Raw genomic sequence first — 17,484 nt, 5'->3', positions numbered from 1 at the left:
GGCGAAGAGAAACATATCAAACTGTCCGCCATTTTGCCCTCTACCCCAAGATGACGTAGTCACATGCCTGCTGAGTTTTCCAAATAAGGGAATCGTCGGAAACCTGACCCACTTCGCCTCTTGCCGATCGGGCTTCGGGCTGGCTCGAGGGCTATGACGTCATGGCATGACTCATTAGCATAGAAACCGCGCCAACCAGCGCTACAAACATCTTATCAAAGGGGCACCGCGGCGGGCAGTAAACAAAGCGGCGCTGCGGGATTTAACGGGGCGAAACAAAGGCGCACAGCGGGCGGGTAACTCCATACTCTCTCCTACTGATAAAAGCTCCTTGGTAAGAATGAGTGCTCACAACCTCCTTTACATGCACTAGTTAGTTACCCATGTGCTCCCCCCGTTTGATACCCAGAATATACCTATTGTCATCAATTTCAGTGCCAGAATTGCAAACAATGGCTGATATGCGTCCAGAGCAATCCCCATGCAAGAGGTGATCAAACTGATATCAGATCCAGATCCATCATTAAAACGTCCTAGAGGCCGCCCAAGAGGCAGATGGGAAGATCAGGTCTTTAACACACTCCAGGAGCTGGGGGTCCCCAGATCCGACTGGACTGTCTACGCCCAGTGCAGAAGACTGTAGCGAGAACTGTCTGAACTGTCTGTAGCTGACATGTATCAACTCATGATGCAAGCAAACGATTGATTGATCAATTTCATGACTAACCCTGTCCATGAGCTTGAGCGCCAGCAGGAACTCGTGGTCGTAATCCGACTCCAGCAGCGACACGCACACCCAGAACAGCTGACTCAGCAGGTTGTGTCTCGTGTCGAACTTCTCCGCGGCGGACTTCATGGACTGTGTGCTGCGGGACCGCGGCAGCGTGTTGTAGCTCTGCGTACGCGTCTCCACCAGCATACGGTTGCTGTGGTGGTCTGATAAAATAAGGATAGATAAATATTGGGTTTTGAACTCACACTCATATTTGAGTCCAGTTTAGTATCTGTTGTTCCCCGTCTCATGAGGTATAGATGCGCTTGCAAATATAAGAAATGTCAAAATTAATCCAACCTTTTCTTTAAATAGACAGAGATACATGCATACTAGTCTAGCATTTGAGACACTAGTATTTGTCTCCTTGACAACAATGTTAATCATTGTCCATTGTCACATGTATACATGTACATGTACATGTATGTCCCATATGGTATGTCCCATAATTGTTTTTACCACCTAATTGCAATTAGCCTTTGGGCAGGAAGTTACAAACTTCTCATAAACATATATCGTATCTTAAGACAAACTGACTGCTATAGTTGTAAGCACCAGAAGCATGCTGCCAAACCCACCTGTCTTTTCAATGGGTGATGCGAGGTGCAGCTTGACCTTTGACATGGACGCGGAGCGGTGGTGTGTGTAGGCGGCACTGTTTGGCCGCCCCGGGATGCTGCACATGCTGGTGCGGTGCAGGTTTGGTGTCGAGTGTAGACTAGAGATCGACTCCGAACTGGCGCGCATGCGGTCGTGACCGGCGTAGTCGGGCGGGGCCGTTTCCGGGGCGATCTTGTCAAGAAGGGACTCCAGAGTCAGGAGGATCTCGGTGACGTAGCCCTGCATGTCCTCGCCGGGGTCGGCGACGGTCTCGACCAACCGCGCCAGGATGTCGCACAGGAGGTTAGAGGTCACGGAGACTTGGAGTGCTCGGAACATCTGCAGCAAGGGTAAAGGTCAAGGTTACTCAGTATTTGAAGTTTTTGATTAGAGCGACGACTTGTTTCAGAAACTGGAGATCCAAATATGCACAAGACACCAAGTGTCACGAGGAACAGGATAGCACCACGTGCAGTGCAGTGCAGTGAAGTCAAACCTGTACAAGAGACAACATCTATATATGGACCATCTGGCTTATGTGACCATGTGCTTTTTGCTGGTCCTTCAGAAGATTTTTCCCATTGAAATGAGCATTATGAATCCTGCCTGTAGTGACCACCGGAGTACATAGAGCAGATTTTATTGGTCTCTTGACAATGTCCACAGATTTCAACAATCCCGCACTGTCTTGGGCAGTTTTGACAACTCTAAATAAATAAATAAAAAATATCCCCACCTGGAAGGACCTGCCAGCCTAGTGTTGTGAGGAGCATGACAGCGCCATGTGCAGTGCAATAGATGAAAACTGCTCTAAATAAACAAACAAAACAAACAAACATCCCACCTGGAAGGACCTGCCAGCGTAGTGTCGTGAGGAACAGGATAGCGCCATGTGCAGCGCGATCTGACCCCAAACTGCTCTAAATAAACAAACAAACAAACAAACAACGTGCCCACCTGGAAGGACCTGCCAGCGTAGTGTCGTGAGGAGCATGACAGTGCCATGTGGAGTGCGATCTGACTCCAAACTGCTCTAAATAAACAAACAAACAAACAAACAACGTGCCCACCTGGAAGGACCTGCCAGCGTAGTGCCGTGAGGAGCATGACAGTGCCATGTGGAGTGCGATCTGACTCCAAACTACTCTAAATAAACAAACAAACAAACAAACAACGTGCCCACCTGGAAGGACCTGCCAGCGTAGTGTCGTGAGGAGCATGACAGTGCCATGTGGAGTGCGATCTGACTCCAAACTGCTCTAAATAAACAAACAAACAAACAAACAACGTGCCCACCTGGAAGGACCTGCCAGCGTAGTGTCGTGAGGAGCATGACAGTGCCATGTGGAGTGCGATCTGACTCCAAACTACTCTAAATAAACAAACAAACAAACAAACAACGTGCCCACCTGGAAGGACCTGCCAGCGTAGTGCCGTGAGGAGCATGACAGTGCCATGTGGAGTGCGATCTGACTCCAAACTACTCTAAATAAACAAACAAACAAACAAACAACGTGCCCACCTGGAAGGACCTGCCAGCGTAGTGTCGTGAGGAGCATGACAGCGCCATGTGGAGTGCGATCTGACTCCAAACTGCTCTAAATAAACAAACAAACAAACAAACAACGTGCCCACCTGGAAGGACCTGCCAGCGTAGTGTCGTGAGGAGCATGACAGCGCCATATGGAGCGCGATCTGACCCCAGCGCTCCTGCAGGTGAGAGCCGGGCAGCGATTCGCTGAAGATGCGCACAACGTGGCGCAGGAACGTGCACATCTGCTCGGCACTGCGGATGGTGAACTGGCGCGACGTCAGGTCCTCGTAGCACCACAGGGGCCGGCACGACCTGGGGAGGTAGAAAATAAGATTAGTTCTCTTTTACCCACAGTTAATTCTATACCTCTATTCAAAGTGAGGAAATATGTATTTTACAAGACGGCAGAAATATATGAGCAAGACTGTTGTACATTGTCACTGCACAGTCTCTCATAGATTCGGAGTATTCATGAACGGTGAAAATGTGGCCCCACAAATAAAGTGCATGAATAGAAAAAAGGCACTTGTTGTCGAGAGAGCTTGAGCATTCTTGTCTGCCTAAAAGAACTTGTTTAAACATTTGGTTCTGCCTAATATAGTTTATGCATTTTCATATCAATCCTCTTCCTAGTGCCTAACTGGCACGGGGAAGATTAAAATCTTAATTGAGTTTCATTGATTTGACCCTGAAATGGTGATTTACTTCTATAAATAAAAAGGTACCAAATTCAATGGTATACCTTGTGGTGATGAATTCAATGAGAGCTTTGGCACTCTCATCCACCTCGGAGAGGGTGTTGACGTCCACCATGTTGGAGTCGGCGGGGGGCGGGGGCGTGGCGCTGCGGCCGCTGATCACGCTGGAGGACGGGCTGCTGCTGCTCATGCCCGAGTCTGACGCCGGCGTGGGGAGGGTGGAGTCACCCACCCGTGGGTCGGCTGTAAGGGAAGGGATAGGAACGTTTAGACCCCCATGTGGAAACTCTCCAAGTTGTCACAATTTATTAGTTTCAAAATACCTGACTATACGCTGAAACAGCCCCGCAGTACCATAAATCTGGTTGTAAACACGACTACTGGTAACGCACATCTGGTACGTCCGTTAATCTCACCTACTAGTAGTCATTTTTTCGGGAAGGAGGGTTTAGCTCATCTCAAAGGATGACCGGAAATACAGTCCAGCGCTGACGGGGGCATTTTATGAGCGCAGTGGGTTGCCATTATCTGTTGACTTGGTCTCTTTGTCAACAACCTTTGGCTTGAGTGCCAGTTTGCTTGAGTGGGGCACCACTGTGTACTGTATTTTATTTTTTGTTGCAATAAACATTCCGAGGCGTATTGCCCATGGTTACACTCATAACATCCACGACAACAATGCCTTGGCCTACTGCCTGTGTCCTGAGTGGTCTTCTTGCATGAAGTTTTGACTATGTATCTGAAACCTGGTAATTAAGCCTCTAGCCACTGAAGAAGCTGCACATAGTGAAACTGGTTTGGCCGACAGGCTGTATAAAAGTTCAAAGTTTGGACTATGTGACTCCAGATTACTGAGGGACGACTGAAGTGTGCAAGATGTTGGTAGCTTGAGGAGTGAATCCACTCTACTACACATATACATGTATGTATCAAAAACCCTGTTGTGGCTGCCCACCTATGAAGTTGTAGTCCTTGGCCAGCGGTGGCAGGACGGAGAGACAGTGCAGCTGGCTGAGGATGCGATTGGTCAGCAGGGTCCGTGCCACGCACAGGTAGTCGTTGTGGGAGGACAGCACAATGAGCAGGTTCAGCAGCAGCTTCTTACAGTGCTCATGCACCATGGTGCGGGAATGGTCTAATCCTGCAGAAGGATTAAAAAGATTAGCCAACAACTTCCTTACAGAGGGACTATCTGTTCATTTAGGCATGATCAGCATGATCAGCAGGAGCTTCTTACAGTGCTCGTGCACCATGGTGCGTGAATGGTCCAATCCTGTAAAAAGATAAAAAAGATAAGCAACCTGAGATAAGCAGCGGCATAATATATATTTTGGAGAGGAATAGAGAGAGAGAGAGACAGAGAGGGATGGAGAGGGAGAAAGAGAGAGGACAGCACGATCAGGAGGTTCAGCAACAGCTTCTTACAGTGCTCGTGCACCATGGTGCGGGAATGGTCCAATCCTGGAGAGGGTAAACAAGATAAGCAACTTACACAGGATTATCTTTTCCATAGGATTATCCAACTGTCTAATATATATAATTTCAACTCATTGTAAAGCTTGTGGACCATGGTCTAATCCTGGAGGAGTATTCATATATGATTAGGATTACCTAATAGGATAATCTGAGCATAGTCAAATTTAAATACAATTCAGTATATTTACTTTCATATTGTATTTAATCATGTAAGTTCAGCACCAGGGACAGGACCAGTGTGAAGTCAGTAGGAGGACATCAGACTGAGTGTGAATGTAAGATATAGAGAGGAGGTTATCAGCAGTTTCTAAGATGCTGATGAACTGTATATCCTTACCCAGGAACAGTGTGTGCAGCATGAGAGGTAAGACTTACCCAGGAACAGTGTGTGCAGCATGAGAGGTAAGACTTACCCAGGAACAGTGTGTGCAGCATGATAGGTAAGACTTACCCAGGAACAGTGTGTGCAGCATGAGAGGTAACACTTACCCAGGAACAGTGTGTGCAGCATGAGTGGTAAGACTTACCCAGGAACAGTGTGTGCAGCATGAGAGGTAAGACTTACCCAGGAACAGTGTGTGCAGCATGATAGGTAAGACTTACCCAGGAACAGTGTGTGCAGCATGATAGGTAAGACTTACCCAGGAACAGTGTGTGCAGCATGAGAGGTAAGTGGATCGTCCACTCCACCTGGACTCTGTCCAACACCAGCTCAGCCAGCAGCACAACACCCAGGTTACACCTGAACACAGGACAGAACAAGTCTTAAAATTTGTACAACAAGGTAAAACATTTTCTCATTATATTCAACCACATCAACTTACAGCAGCATTCAACTAACATACAAATTCGTATCTGCACCCAATGTATACACCCTTCTTCTTTATGTACATTGCACTATGGCTTCAGACCCAACATTTTTGTTGTAAAGTAATCCAATATGACTGCCAAATGACATCACAGTGAACATACAAAATGAAAGAAAACAAAAAGGAAAAAATCTATTGCACTAAAAGTACATGGTATACCATCTTTTACTGATGGTACTGATGATCCCAACATCGCTTCAGGCTAAAGAATTTTGTCACAAGGACTTGAAGGAACTGCAAATGACATCACAGTCAACAAACAATTATATGAACCAATAATCTATCAGCTTTGTATGGCTGAAGCAAAGAGAAACAAAAAACATCTGGAGGGCATTACTAACCTGCTGAGTCCAACCGGTGCTGTAGCCGATTCCCGCAGGTACTCGGACAGCGGACAGTAGTACCCACCGTTCTCAGGCATGGGGAGGGGCAGGGGGCCGCCACCGCCATCAAACAGGGACTTCCACTGGGCGTACAGGTTCCCTACTGGATGGGGATAGAATTTATTTTAATACACACAGTAGAATATACTTGTGTGGGAATACACACAGTGGAATACACTTGTATGTGTGGGAATACACACAGTGGAATACACTTGTATATGTGGGAATACACACAGTGGCATATACTTGTGTGACAATACACACAGTGGAACACACTTGTATGTGTGGGAATACACACAGTGGCATATACTTGTGTGGGAATACACACAGTGGAACACTTGTATGTGTGGGAATACACACAGTGGCACATACTTGTGTGGGAATACACACAGTGGAATGCACTTGTATGTGTGGGAATACACACACAGTGGAATACACTTGTATGTGTGGGAATACATACACAGTGGAATACACTTGTGTGGGTAAGAATATAATCAAAAGTATTACTTAAAGTTGTGCAGTGATTGAGAGGACACTGGTACATCTACCACTGTTTTGCAGCTGAATATGTCCTTTTAGAGCTCCCACACTCATTGAGAAAGGTATTTTCCTACTATCTGATGCCAATATTAGAATCTGGACATTTCTTTCAGGAAGATCTTGGACACACACTTTGCGTCACTTTCAGGGAGACCATGGACACACACTCTCTTTTCCATATATGTATGCATGCAAAAGAAACAACGACACTCTATCCAGTAGAACAGATTAAAGCCAGCATCTGACCTTGTTCCTTACTCCTGTCAGACTCCGCTGCTGCTGGCTGCTGCCGCATCATTGCCTCATGGGAAGCTGCGGACATGCAGGAGGATATGGAACCCTGGGACGCTGTGCTGCGGTGAGAGCTCACCGAATCCGATCTGCTCACACTAACAAACAAACAGAAACTAATCAACAACATAAATCAAACAAATAATCAAGTGTCTGTTGTAAAATTTATACACTTGCTGTGTGTCATGTATTGCTATCAAATATGCACAATGAAATGAAATGGAACTTGAGATAAATCATAATTACATGTCTGTTGGACTATTGAATTTATCTGTGAAAAAGACATTGAACAGCAACTTCCTATAAGAGTGCTCAAATAGAAAAGTAAAGCATCTAGCATGTTTTACAATGGATCTCAGTAGTCATTCTGACATTTCACTTTTGAGTCATTGACCAAGTAACAGTTGATGGCCGAATGAGTTGTTTGCCTGGGAAGTGACCTTTAACCACAAAATACACCACAGACTGAGTAAAGCAAAACCGATCATCGCTCCAGTTGAAATCCCATTCGCATACAAGAGTGCATTATGCCATTAATGGAAGATCATGAATGCAAGGCTGAAATTCTTCCTCATCAACCCATTCTTATGACATGAAATTACGCCTGAAATTAAATAATAGAGGCTTGTGATTGGTCCACACACATAGCCTGCATGCACTACATGTCATGATAAAAATCTCCTACCCTGTAGCCTCCTCAGCTTTGTGCATAGAGTGGGAAGAAAAGCGCCGACTCGGCGTGTCTCTCTCCGTAGCCAGCTCTCCGTGTGGCAGCTCTCCGGGGCTCTCCATGCCTGCAGAACCCGTGCTCGCTGACGACGTCTTACGGCTGCAGCTCAGGCGATAGTACGGCGGCTCTGCTATTCTCTCTGCCACGGCATTCACAATCTCTACCGACTGTAGCAGGGTACAGAATCATTCCAGTGAAGCAATCATTTAACGAAATCTTACAGAATCCTCCTTTTTCAAATTATAGTAGTACTCGTTTTGCATCTGAAATACAAAATGTACTTTTCTTGGCTAAAGAATTAACATTTCATTAAGTGTGCAACCTTCAGCTCATCTGAACTTGACTTTACCTGATCCCTGCCTATCCCTTGACCTTTGAACCATAACCCCTGCCCCTGAACGCTGACCATTAACCTCGACCCACCTGTAGCTCATTCATCAGCTCCTCCACCATCTGGTCTGGTTTGGCACGACACAGGTAGATCACCGCTCGCTTCACCTGTAACGGAATATTTAGCGATTAGGCTGAAGCGATACTAGGTTCCTGGATCTTTTTCCAAACGAAAATGGCAGGCAAAAGAAAAAGAAACAGGCATCCTCCGATACACCCAAATACTACCACAGACAAACAAACCTGGCTTAATATGTTAAACAGTTGATTCTGAACATTACACGCATTGATAAATACAATAATATCTCAGAAGAAAAGGTTTTCTCCAACAGTTAAGCGCATTCACTGAAGCACATCTTAGCATTCTTTACTGCACGCTGTTGTCGTAGGCCACTGATTATTCGATTTTGATGTTGTAGAATTTTCAAGCTGGCTGTGACAAAACCAACTGTCTTCAAAGATCTAAGACAGCCTTTTCCATTACAGAGCAGCTGCTGAATCTTATAATGATATATGCACAAATATCCTTGGCTAAGAAGGCATCGCAGTGTGTGACAAACTGACTGTGCCCTTACATATGGCAGCAGGTCGGGTTGTGTGGTGATTTCGGCCATGTTGATGAGATAGGGACCCCAGCAGCAGTTTAATCAAATACGGGATATACTGCTACTGTTACAGTAACAGTACAACTATTGCATGACAAAAGTGATAGAGCCCTTACATATGGCAGCAGGTCGGGCTGTGTGGTGATCCCTGCCATGTTGATGAGATACTCCAGGATGACATGCAGGTTGTTGGGCCAGTGATGGACCATCGTCGCCCAGAACTGTTCCACAGCACGTGGGTGCTCATCCCCGTACTGCACAACAAACAAACAAACGTTACAGCATCCAGTACCCTTTGATAACCTTTGACAATCAAATAACTCCATACTACTAACTTACTCTGGGAACTTTGACATCACTTCTTATTAGTCGGCCATGTGATGTGTTTAGAATATGGAATATGCATTACTAGTATGGAGCAGGCAAACACACTGAAACATGTTTACTTAGGAAACTAGTCATTTGAACATAAGCTTAATGCCATTTGTACCATTATAGCAGAAATGTACATCATTGAAATGCAACACACCAACTTTGCCTGGTCTGAACTTAATGCATAAGGGTACTACATTGACGCCCACTCAGGATATTAGCCCAGTTCAATCATTTGACTCTACTCAGTTACCCTGACAACTACTAGTAACGCCTTTTGATCTTGCATTGACCCCACCATTCTCCTCACATCCTCACCACTAACCCTTACCAAAACACAATTGCACAAACATACCTTAGCAGTGATGTAGAGCAGGTTGTTGAGGATCATGTTGGTGGCCTGCACCGACCCCCACCCCTCCCCACGCAGCACCCGGTCACCGCGCCGATCCTGGCTCGACACCGTTGACGCCGGCGAGAAGGACTCGTCCACCAGCTCCAGGTTCTGTAGCCATGGCAACAGGTACTCCATCATGACCTGTCGACCCTCGGGGTGTGCGCGGTGGAGGCGATGGCTGATCTCTGCAGGGAGGGAAGATGAGATTGAGGCTTTAAAATCTTTAAATTTGTTTTCAGTAAACTCTAACCTGAGAACATGGAGAGAGGAAACTCTGACCTATGAGAATAGGGAAAAAGAACATAAGAACACAAGAAACATTAAAGATTACCTGACCTATTCTTGGAAGAATGAGCCCTGACCAGACTACAGAAGAAAATTTGACCTGGCAAGATCTCAGAGTGAGTACTCTGACCTGACTGCACAGGCAGAGTGAACTCTGACCTGTCTATAAAGGGAGAGTGAACTCTGACCTGACTACGCAGGCAGAGGGAACTCTGACTTGACTATAAAGGGAGAGTGAACTCTGACCTGACTTCATAGAGTGAACTCTAATCTCTTGAGTACATGATTAGAGAAAATGAACTCTGACCTGAGAACATGGGTATTGTGAACTCCGGGTGTTGTCTGGAGAGCTCCTGGGACAGAAACATCTGGGACTTGGTGAAGGTCGCTGGGAGGTGAGACCCCGTCAAGGTCACGGTGCTGCCGGACAGGTCCTCTAGGTTGTCTGGCTCGCCGAAGAAGCGGTTATCCAGAACCTGAATGAGTGAATGAATGAATGAATGAATGGATGGATGGATGAATGAATGATTTATTTGTAAAACATAGCAGCTTATACTACTAGGCTGAATTGTGTAATACATTACAAGGGAGAGTGCTCACATATCCAACATGTAGATCTCGTCCCTTAGATTACAATTTGAAATGGCTGACGTACATTCGTAAAATGGAGTCTTTGGAAGGCAGCATACAACATTACCGACCAACCCTCATGTTGTTCAATTTTGTTATTTTTGGTCTTCCAGAAAATACTCTGTGTATCTTAATGTTTCCAGGAATTCCTGAAAAACAGGGCTCAGTAATGCCCTGACAGTGTACATTTGTATCTCCTGGCTAAATAAAATAAAATAAATGAAAATCATGGAACAAAGAATGAAATATTGCACCTGCAGTAGCTGCAGCGCCATGTCCCTGATCTCGTTACAGGGGTCACCGGTCTTAAACAGGGTCACGTTCAGGACAGACACCATGTCACATGGGTAGTCTCTGTAAGGTCAACACAGGTTGAAGGTTACATGTATGTCCAGGATTTGCAAGGTCTTTAAAAACAATTATTTTGTTATGCTTAAGTACAAAAACCTAAAGTTATGGCAAATACTACTATGTTTGCTATGCTAATATCTTTCTGCCACTGTATCCATGGCAGTTCAAACATGCAGATAAAAGGATGACCCCTGACCTTTCACAAAGTACGGCTGCCAGTGCGTGGAAGCAGCCGGCAGCGACCAGTCGTGACCCCGTGTAACAACGGTCCACGGCCCAGTTCAACACCGTTGGCACCTCTGGGTTCAAGGTCAACAGAAGGACAACTGTCTCCCTCCCCAGCTGGTGAACCTGAAGCAGAGAAAGTAGTATAAAAAAAATGGTTTATCCCTCTGAATAATCTGAATGCAAAACCTTAGTACATACTGAGTTTTCTGATCTTTAAAATCTCCAAACTCATATGGGCCTGCCAGCGAATCTGTAGTTCACAGTTTCTTCATTAAAAAAAAACTAAAACTGAAGGCAAAGTTTAAGCATGATGCTTTTTAATGTGCAATTCAGCTTTGCTACTGCTTCCATGCCTAACCAAGCATACATGTACCTAATTCTCAATAATAGAGTTGGGTTCATTTACCTTACTTTACCCCAACAGGAAGTATTGAGCACTGATTGTGAATGGGGTGAAATCTCCTCTCTTTGATTGCCTCATTGGTAATATAACAGTTTGTATAAACATACAATGTACAATGGCAGTTAGAATCTGTTGAAAGGTACCAATGTTATTACATGTTAATACACTTGCCCGACACTTACCATGAACTAACTAACATTGACCCGTCACTAACTAGTCATCAATAGTTACCTAATCAGCCTAACTCACCCTGTCATCCTGACAGTCCAGTATGGAGTCCAGCCAGTTGTACAGGTACCCGTCTTGTGACAGCGCCGTGCTGTCAAAAACTGGCCCTGAGCACAGCACCGCTGACATTGCCTACAGGGAACAACAATGTTGGGGTCAATGGCAAAATCTTTGAAACTTCACATTTGCTGTATGTTTGCTTCTGAATGCAGGTTTGTTAAATCAAAGGAAATCAGTGATCAGTGTAAGGGTTTTTCAAAGGACAAGATTTTTTAGATTTTCAAAATGGAATGGAAAGTGTACCTGAAATTATATTTCAGATTACACAGTGGTATTCTTTCATCCAGGTTGCAATAAAAAACATTTGTGCACTATATAAAATCATATAACATAGGCAGCTTTGTTTGAAGCACGTTTTAGGTACAATCAATATGGCATGTTCTTTACAATACACCAAAATAAGATCTTGACGTCTTCTTCTTACTTAATATGTACATGTGGTACGTCTTGTATAGCACAGTCTTCTGCTTGACACAAAGCGGAATGATTTTCAGTATAGCGGACAGTGCAAATTGCGGCTTTGGTATGGCTCGTTTCTATAATAGCCAATTAATCAGATCACCCCTACTTTTCTCAATAAATATGTGGGTTATTTTATATTTGAAGGTCAGCATGAAGGTCAAATGCACTATCTCTACAGCTGAGCAGAGTCAGAACTGTATTTGGCAGTTCGTCGCTGTATAAAGCATAATGAATGACAGTCACTGTATGATTGAAAGGGGATAGAAATTGTTCAAGTTAAGTACATGTAGTTTGATTGTCCTCTGCTACCCTGACCCTTAGAAAGAGGGAGAGAGAAAGAGTTGGTTGAGAAGCAGGCAAAAGCCGTAAGCCACACATGCAGACAGTAGGAATGGTCAACAAGTATTACCAACCTGTAAGGACTCATTATACTTTTCTCTGCATAGTATGTAACAAATGTACTGACACTGGTGCAGGTAAAGATGGTGTCACACAGTCAACAGCTAATTCTTTTGGCTAAATTTGTTGATTGCCAATTTCAAAATTGCCAGAGAGTCTAGCCTATTTTTTTGCACAAAATCTAACACATATGACAGGGATTTGTGACCTGCGAACACCAACCAAAACCTAAAGACTGTGCAGAGGTTGAGAGGACAATTATCAATTAATATTGTTGCTGAAAATGCCCTTTGGAGTTTGCAGACTCATCATGTAGACAAGCTATTTTCCTACTGTGTGACAGTGGCTTAATGTTCAAAGTTACCCGCACCAGACAAAAAATGCAGAAGTTAAAAAAATCTTACGGCAGATTCACTTCAATTTAAGTTTCAGTCCAACCCAAAAAATCGACCCTTGTTGAAGTTGTGCTCAGTAGACCAGTCCAGTTTTAATTCTGGTTTTAAAGTCTTCCTGTAGGATATAATAAAGCTCAAGTCGTCCTGCAAAAGACAAGAAAGTGCGAGTGAGACAGCCGAGAAGCACCAAGCAGCACAACCACCAGGACTCCGCCTGGTTACCTTGAACGACGTCTTCCCAAAGTCCTCAAGACTCTCGTCAAGACTGCAGAACCGGCCGGGAGGAGCCCAGGTCGCTGTCAGGGGAAGGTCGTCTGGCAGTTTCTTAAGGTGCAAACAGATTGGTTAAACTTCAACATTCCTGGTGTTTTAGTTATTTGTAGTGTTGGTTACTAGTTAAAGTTTAGTTTATCCATAATTCTTGGTGTTTCAGACTATACGTTGAAGCAGTTTCACACAACAAAGTTTGCTACTTGAGGAGCTTATGAGATGCACTCTTGTCACTTTTTCAACCCTGTAGATCTTGTCTTGGAGTTCTCTTGTCCATGGCTGATGTTAATGATTCCCACATGACAAGAGACAGATTAATGGTGCTGTACAGTAGCTAATGAACAAGTGATGTTTACTTAAAAAAAACAACAACATGAGACCAACCCAAGTAGGGACAGTATCCACCACAATCCATTTTCATGGGTATGCAATTAATTGCCACTTGTAATTGGAATAAAGCGACAAATCCAAGTACCTTAAAGTTTTAACTTATCAACATTACAGGAATCAATATTTGAGTGTAGAAGAACATTTGATTATAACTGCAGTGTGTTGTAGCTCAACCCACCTGTAAAGACGACAGCTTGAGGTCCTTGTTTGCCTCCGTACGGCCGGATAACGTGCTGTCGACAGCGCCGAACGTCACTCCGAACCGACCACACCAGTTTGCCAGCAGGAAAAACAGGCTGTAGCGCAGCTCCTGGGTCAACAGGGGGCGTCGCTGGTCCACTACAGATAACAAAAGTCTAAATGTAACTACAAGTAATCATGATAGTTACTACTGTTACTGTAGGCATTAATACTAAGTATATATTACTGTAAGCAATCTAACAGTACATATAACTAGGCTGTAGTGCAGCCACTGATCTGCTATAGATAACAAAAGTCAAACTGTAACCACAACAGTTAACTATCATAGTGGTAAGAACAGTGCTGCAAATATTGCAACATTCATGACACAGCGTATGCAATGTATGTGTTTTTGTACTTTTTTGTACTTGTTATTGTTTCAGTAGAAAATTGCTGCTTACTGCAAAAACTTGAAGATGAATGCAAATATAGATGAATTTTATATAAGTTATATTAATCAGCCTCTAGTCTCTAACACTAACCTGTCTCTAACACTAACCTGTCTCTAACACTAGCCTGTATCTAACACTAGCCTGTATCTAACACTGACCTGTCTCTTAATGTCATTAACTAACGATAACTTGTCTCCAACTGTAACTACAATGTGACTAACCTGGTATAGAGCGGATCATCTTGTGCACGAAGCCGCTGAAGTGCAGCCGGATGTCCTGCAGCGTCGGCGAGTCCTTGTCGCCTTCCGACTCCAGAAACATCCGCATCCCGTCCATATACTCCACAAACAGGGGCACCAGCATGTTACTGTCCTTGTCAAGTGTGCCTGCACAACTATGGAGAACAACAACATGTCAAACAGGGGCACCAGCATGTTACTGTCCTTGTCAAGTGTGCCTGCACAACTATGGAGAACAACAACATGTCAAACAGGGGCACCAGCATGTTACTGTCCTTGTCAAGTGTGCCTGCACAACTATGGAGAACAACAACATGTCAAACAGGGGCACCAGCATGTTACTGTCCTTGTCAAGTGTGCCTGCACAACTATGGAGAACAACAACATGTCAAACAGGGGCACCAGCATGTTACTGTCCTTGTCAAGTGTGCCTGCACAACTATGGAGAACAACAACATGTCAAACAGGGGCACCAGCATGTTACTGTCCTTGTCAAGTGTGCCTGCACAACTGTAAGGAATAAACATGTCAGCAAATGTTATACTATTGGATGCCAGATAGTAAAAGACCCCATCCCCAAGTCAAGCACTTGAAGCATACATTGCCAAGTTAGCTAGAACATGAAGACCATATCTGTCTAAGAGCACTCCATTTTAACCCTGAAGACAGTAACTATTGAGACTGTATCATAGAAAATTTTACTGTATCTATGGAATTTGGTATCCATATAGACTGTGCCTGAAGAAACCCCATCACCATGGACACAGTAACAATGGAGACTGTGAGAAAATCTCACTGTAACCATGGAAACTGTAAATATGGAGACTGTGTGTGAAAAAATCTCACTGTAACCATGGAGACTGTAACTATAGAGACTGTGGATGAGAAAAATTTCACCATACCGATAGAGACTGTAACAATGGAGGCCATAACCATGCATAAAGGATGTAACTATGAGACTGTAGCCATGGTGACTGTAACCATGGCAACGTTACCTGTCTGAGAACACCCCGCTGTCTGCGACCAGCTCCAGGATCCTGCCCAGCTGGACCCGCAGACAGTCCCGCCTCCGCCGGCGCCGCATGTTCTCCTGTTTCCTCTCCAGGGCCTCCTTCATCAGGGAATGCATCTCCTCCACCAACTCTCTGTAAGGACAAGTACTGGGGTTACCTACACTTTAATGGCTTAGTCAATCCAAAACGTCTCCACATTTAAAACTGTTAGGTATCCACTACATCAAAAGCAGTCTTCTCCAGAATTCAAAGAACCAATTATTGATCAGAAGTTATTTCATTAGTGTTTAATTGGCCATCAAGAAAAAAAGGAGCTCAAACTAGCCTTTGAGCCCAACAGGACATTTTTGGCAGCAATATGGCTCAGTTACACTCAGCGATTTTTAATGATTGACAAATCTATGCAGGTCACCAAACCCCATCAAATACAAGAGGGTAGAAACATGCTTGATTCTCGATATTGAACTTTGGAGACCTTCTGGTGATCAGCAAATTTAGCCGTAAGTCATTGACAGTGTGACACTGCTTTATGATCTTTGAGTAACTAACTTGTCTGCCCATTACCTGAAGACGTGAGCATTGGTTCTCCCGAGCCCGGCCACCACGGCCCCCTGTACATCAACACTCTCCGACCGGATCAGCGGTACCAGCAACTTGAAGAGGTGGCTGGCTGAGGGGGAGGGGGGCACAAACTGGAGGGGACAGGAAAAATGCTTGGTCATTGAAAGACTCAAAGGAGTTAGCAATAGTCCATTATCTTAAGTATAGTTGCATTGACATAGGTGAAATTGTTACAAGAATACATTAAAAATCTACTTAACAGGACAAACTTTTTGTTTTATCACAGCTGTGTGTAGCAGCTTTAATTTACATTTAAAATGCCTCATAAGGTCTTCTTGTGCTATTGACATATACTGGTAAACAAATGGTTTTATCAAAGCAGAATTACACAAAGTTGGCAAAAAATGCTGCTTGACATACTGTCTACGAAACTGAAATACTGTCAGCGAAATTCAATGTCAAGCAAGCCTTACATTTCGAATGTTCAATATCCAATTCTGTCTAAATCTAAGACGATTTAAGATTTCCTTCCATTTTCCATGCACATAACATGTTCCCACCTTCAAACGGGATACCTGCGTCTAGTTATTCCAATGTCAAGTAATTACATCACAATAAAATAGGTTAAGCTTGGATTACACTGACCATGCCTAGTTCATATAGCACCGATAATATTTGTTTCATTTTGTACTGATGAAGGCAGCAGATGATCGTCAAAATGTTTACTGAAAACTTAAAGGAAGGTTGTGTAATGAAGTAGACTTTGTTCACATGTTCCCACCTTGTTATCTGCCCGTTCTGATGACAGACTGTCCGGCGAGGCGCTGAGAATGTCCGGAGACACGGGCCTGGCCACGAGCCCGCAGCTTGGCGGCGCGATACGGCAGGCGAACACGAGATAGTTCCGCCACAGGCCGATGTACTCGTCCGTCGCACACGGCATCTTCTTGGTGCCCCGCAGGCTCCCACCCTGGTTAGCTGGGTTGCTGGGAGTACAAGGGGGGACCAGTTAGTTCTGGGCTTCAAACAGCAATAGGATAAGGTGCGCAACTCATATTTTGGGGCACAATTACATAGTATGAAGTAAAGGAAAAGGAGAGCGATCTCCATCCAGTTTCACTTTCACAAGAGCTATTCTTCAATGGTCATGGTGTACAGGGGGTGATCAATAAGCTTTCTGCCTCACACCACAATAAGGTACACAACTCATGATCAAATTTTGGGGCACAATGATAAAGTATGAAGCTTTTTAACATGTTCTTGGTGCGCCGCAGACTCCCA

General features: G+C 44.4%; 1 protein-coding gene across 1 annotated transcript in view; it reads right to left on the bottom strand.

Moving 5' to 3' along the window:
- The window catches only part of LOC118419148 (protein furry homolog), a 49,058-nt gene that overhangs the window by 15,829 nt on the left and 15,745 nt on the right, over nucleotides 1–17,484 (bottom strand). Inside the window, exons 22-43 of the mRNA XM_035825460.1 lie at nucleotides 16,985–17,189; nucleotides 16,207–16,334; nucleotides 15,625–15,774; nucleotides 14,612–14,784; nucleotides 13,937–14,097; nucleotides 13,321–13,422; nucleotides 11,804–11,914; nucleotides 11,120–11,274; nucleotides 10,827–10,926; nucleotides 10,250–10,418; nucleotides 9,616–9,842; nucleotides 9,005–9,142; nucleotides 8,317–8,391; nucleotides 7,849–8,060; nucleotides 7,119–7,261; nucleotides 6,291–6,435; nucleotides 5,722–5,822; nucleotides 4,560–4,745; nucleotides 3,649–3,847; nucleotides 3,008–3,218; nucleotides 1,351–1,711; nucleotides 728–936 (exon numbers count right to left, since the gene is read on the bottom strand). Coding sequence (XP_035681353.1) covers nucleotides 728–936; nucleotides 1,351–1,711; nucleotides 3,008–3,218; nucleotides 3,649–3,847; nucleotides 4,560–4,745; nucleotides 5,722–5,822; nucleotides 6,291–6,435; nucleotides 7,119–7,261; nucleotides 7,849–8,060; nucleotides 8,317–8,391; nucleotides 9,005–9,142; nucleotides 9,616–9,842; nucleotides 10,250–10,418; nucleotides 10,827–10,926; nucleotides 11,120–11,274; nucleotides 11,804–11,914; nucleotides 13,321–13,422; nucleotides 13,937–14,097; nucleotides 14,612–14,784; nucleotides 15,625–15,774; nucleotides 16,207–16,334; nucleotides 16,985–17,189 — 3,661 coding nt within the window. The remainder of the gene's footprint in view (nucleotides 1–727; nucleotides 937–1,350; nucleotides 1,712–3,007; nucleotides 3,219–3,648; nucleotides 3,848–4,559; nucleotides 4,746–5,721; nucleotides 5,823–6,290; nucleotides 6,436–7,118; nucleotides 7,262–7,848; nucleotides 8,061–8,316; nucleotides 8,392–9,004; nucleotides 9,143–9,615; nucleotides 9,843–10,249; nucleotides 10,419–10,826; nucleotides 10,927–11,119; nucleotides 11,275–11,803; nucleotides 11,915–13,320; nucleotides 13,423–13,936; nucleotides 14,098–14,611; nucleotides 14,785–15,624; nucleotides 15,775–16,206; nucleotides 16,335–16,984; nucleotides 17,190–17,484) is intronic.

The sequence above is a fragment of the Branchiostoma floridae genome, chromosome 7, assembly GCF_000003815.2.
Source record: "Branchiostoma floridae strain S238N-H82 chromosome 7, Bfl_VNyyK, whole genome shotgun sequence".
Taxonomy (NCBI): Eukaryota; Metazoa; Chordata; class Leptocardii; order Amphioxiformes; family Branchiostomatidae; genus Branchiostoma; species Branchiostoma floridae.
This window is presented reverse-complemented; position numbering and strand designations above follow the sequence as displayed.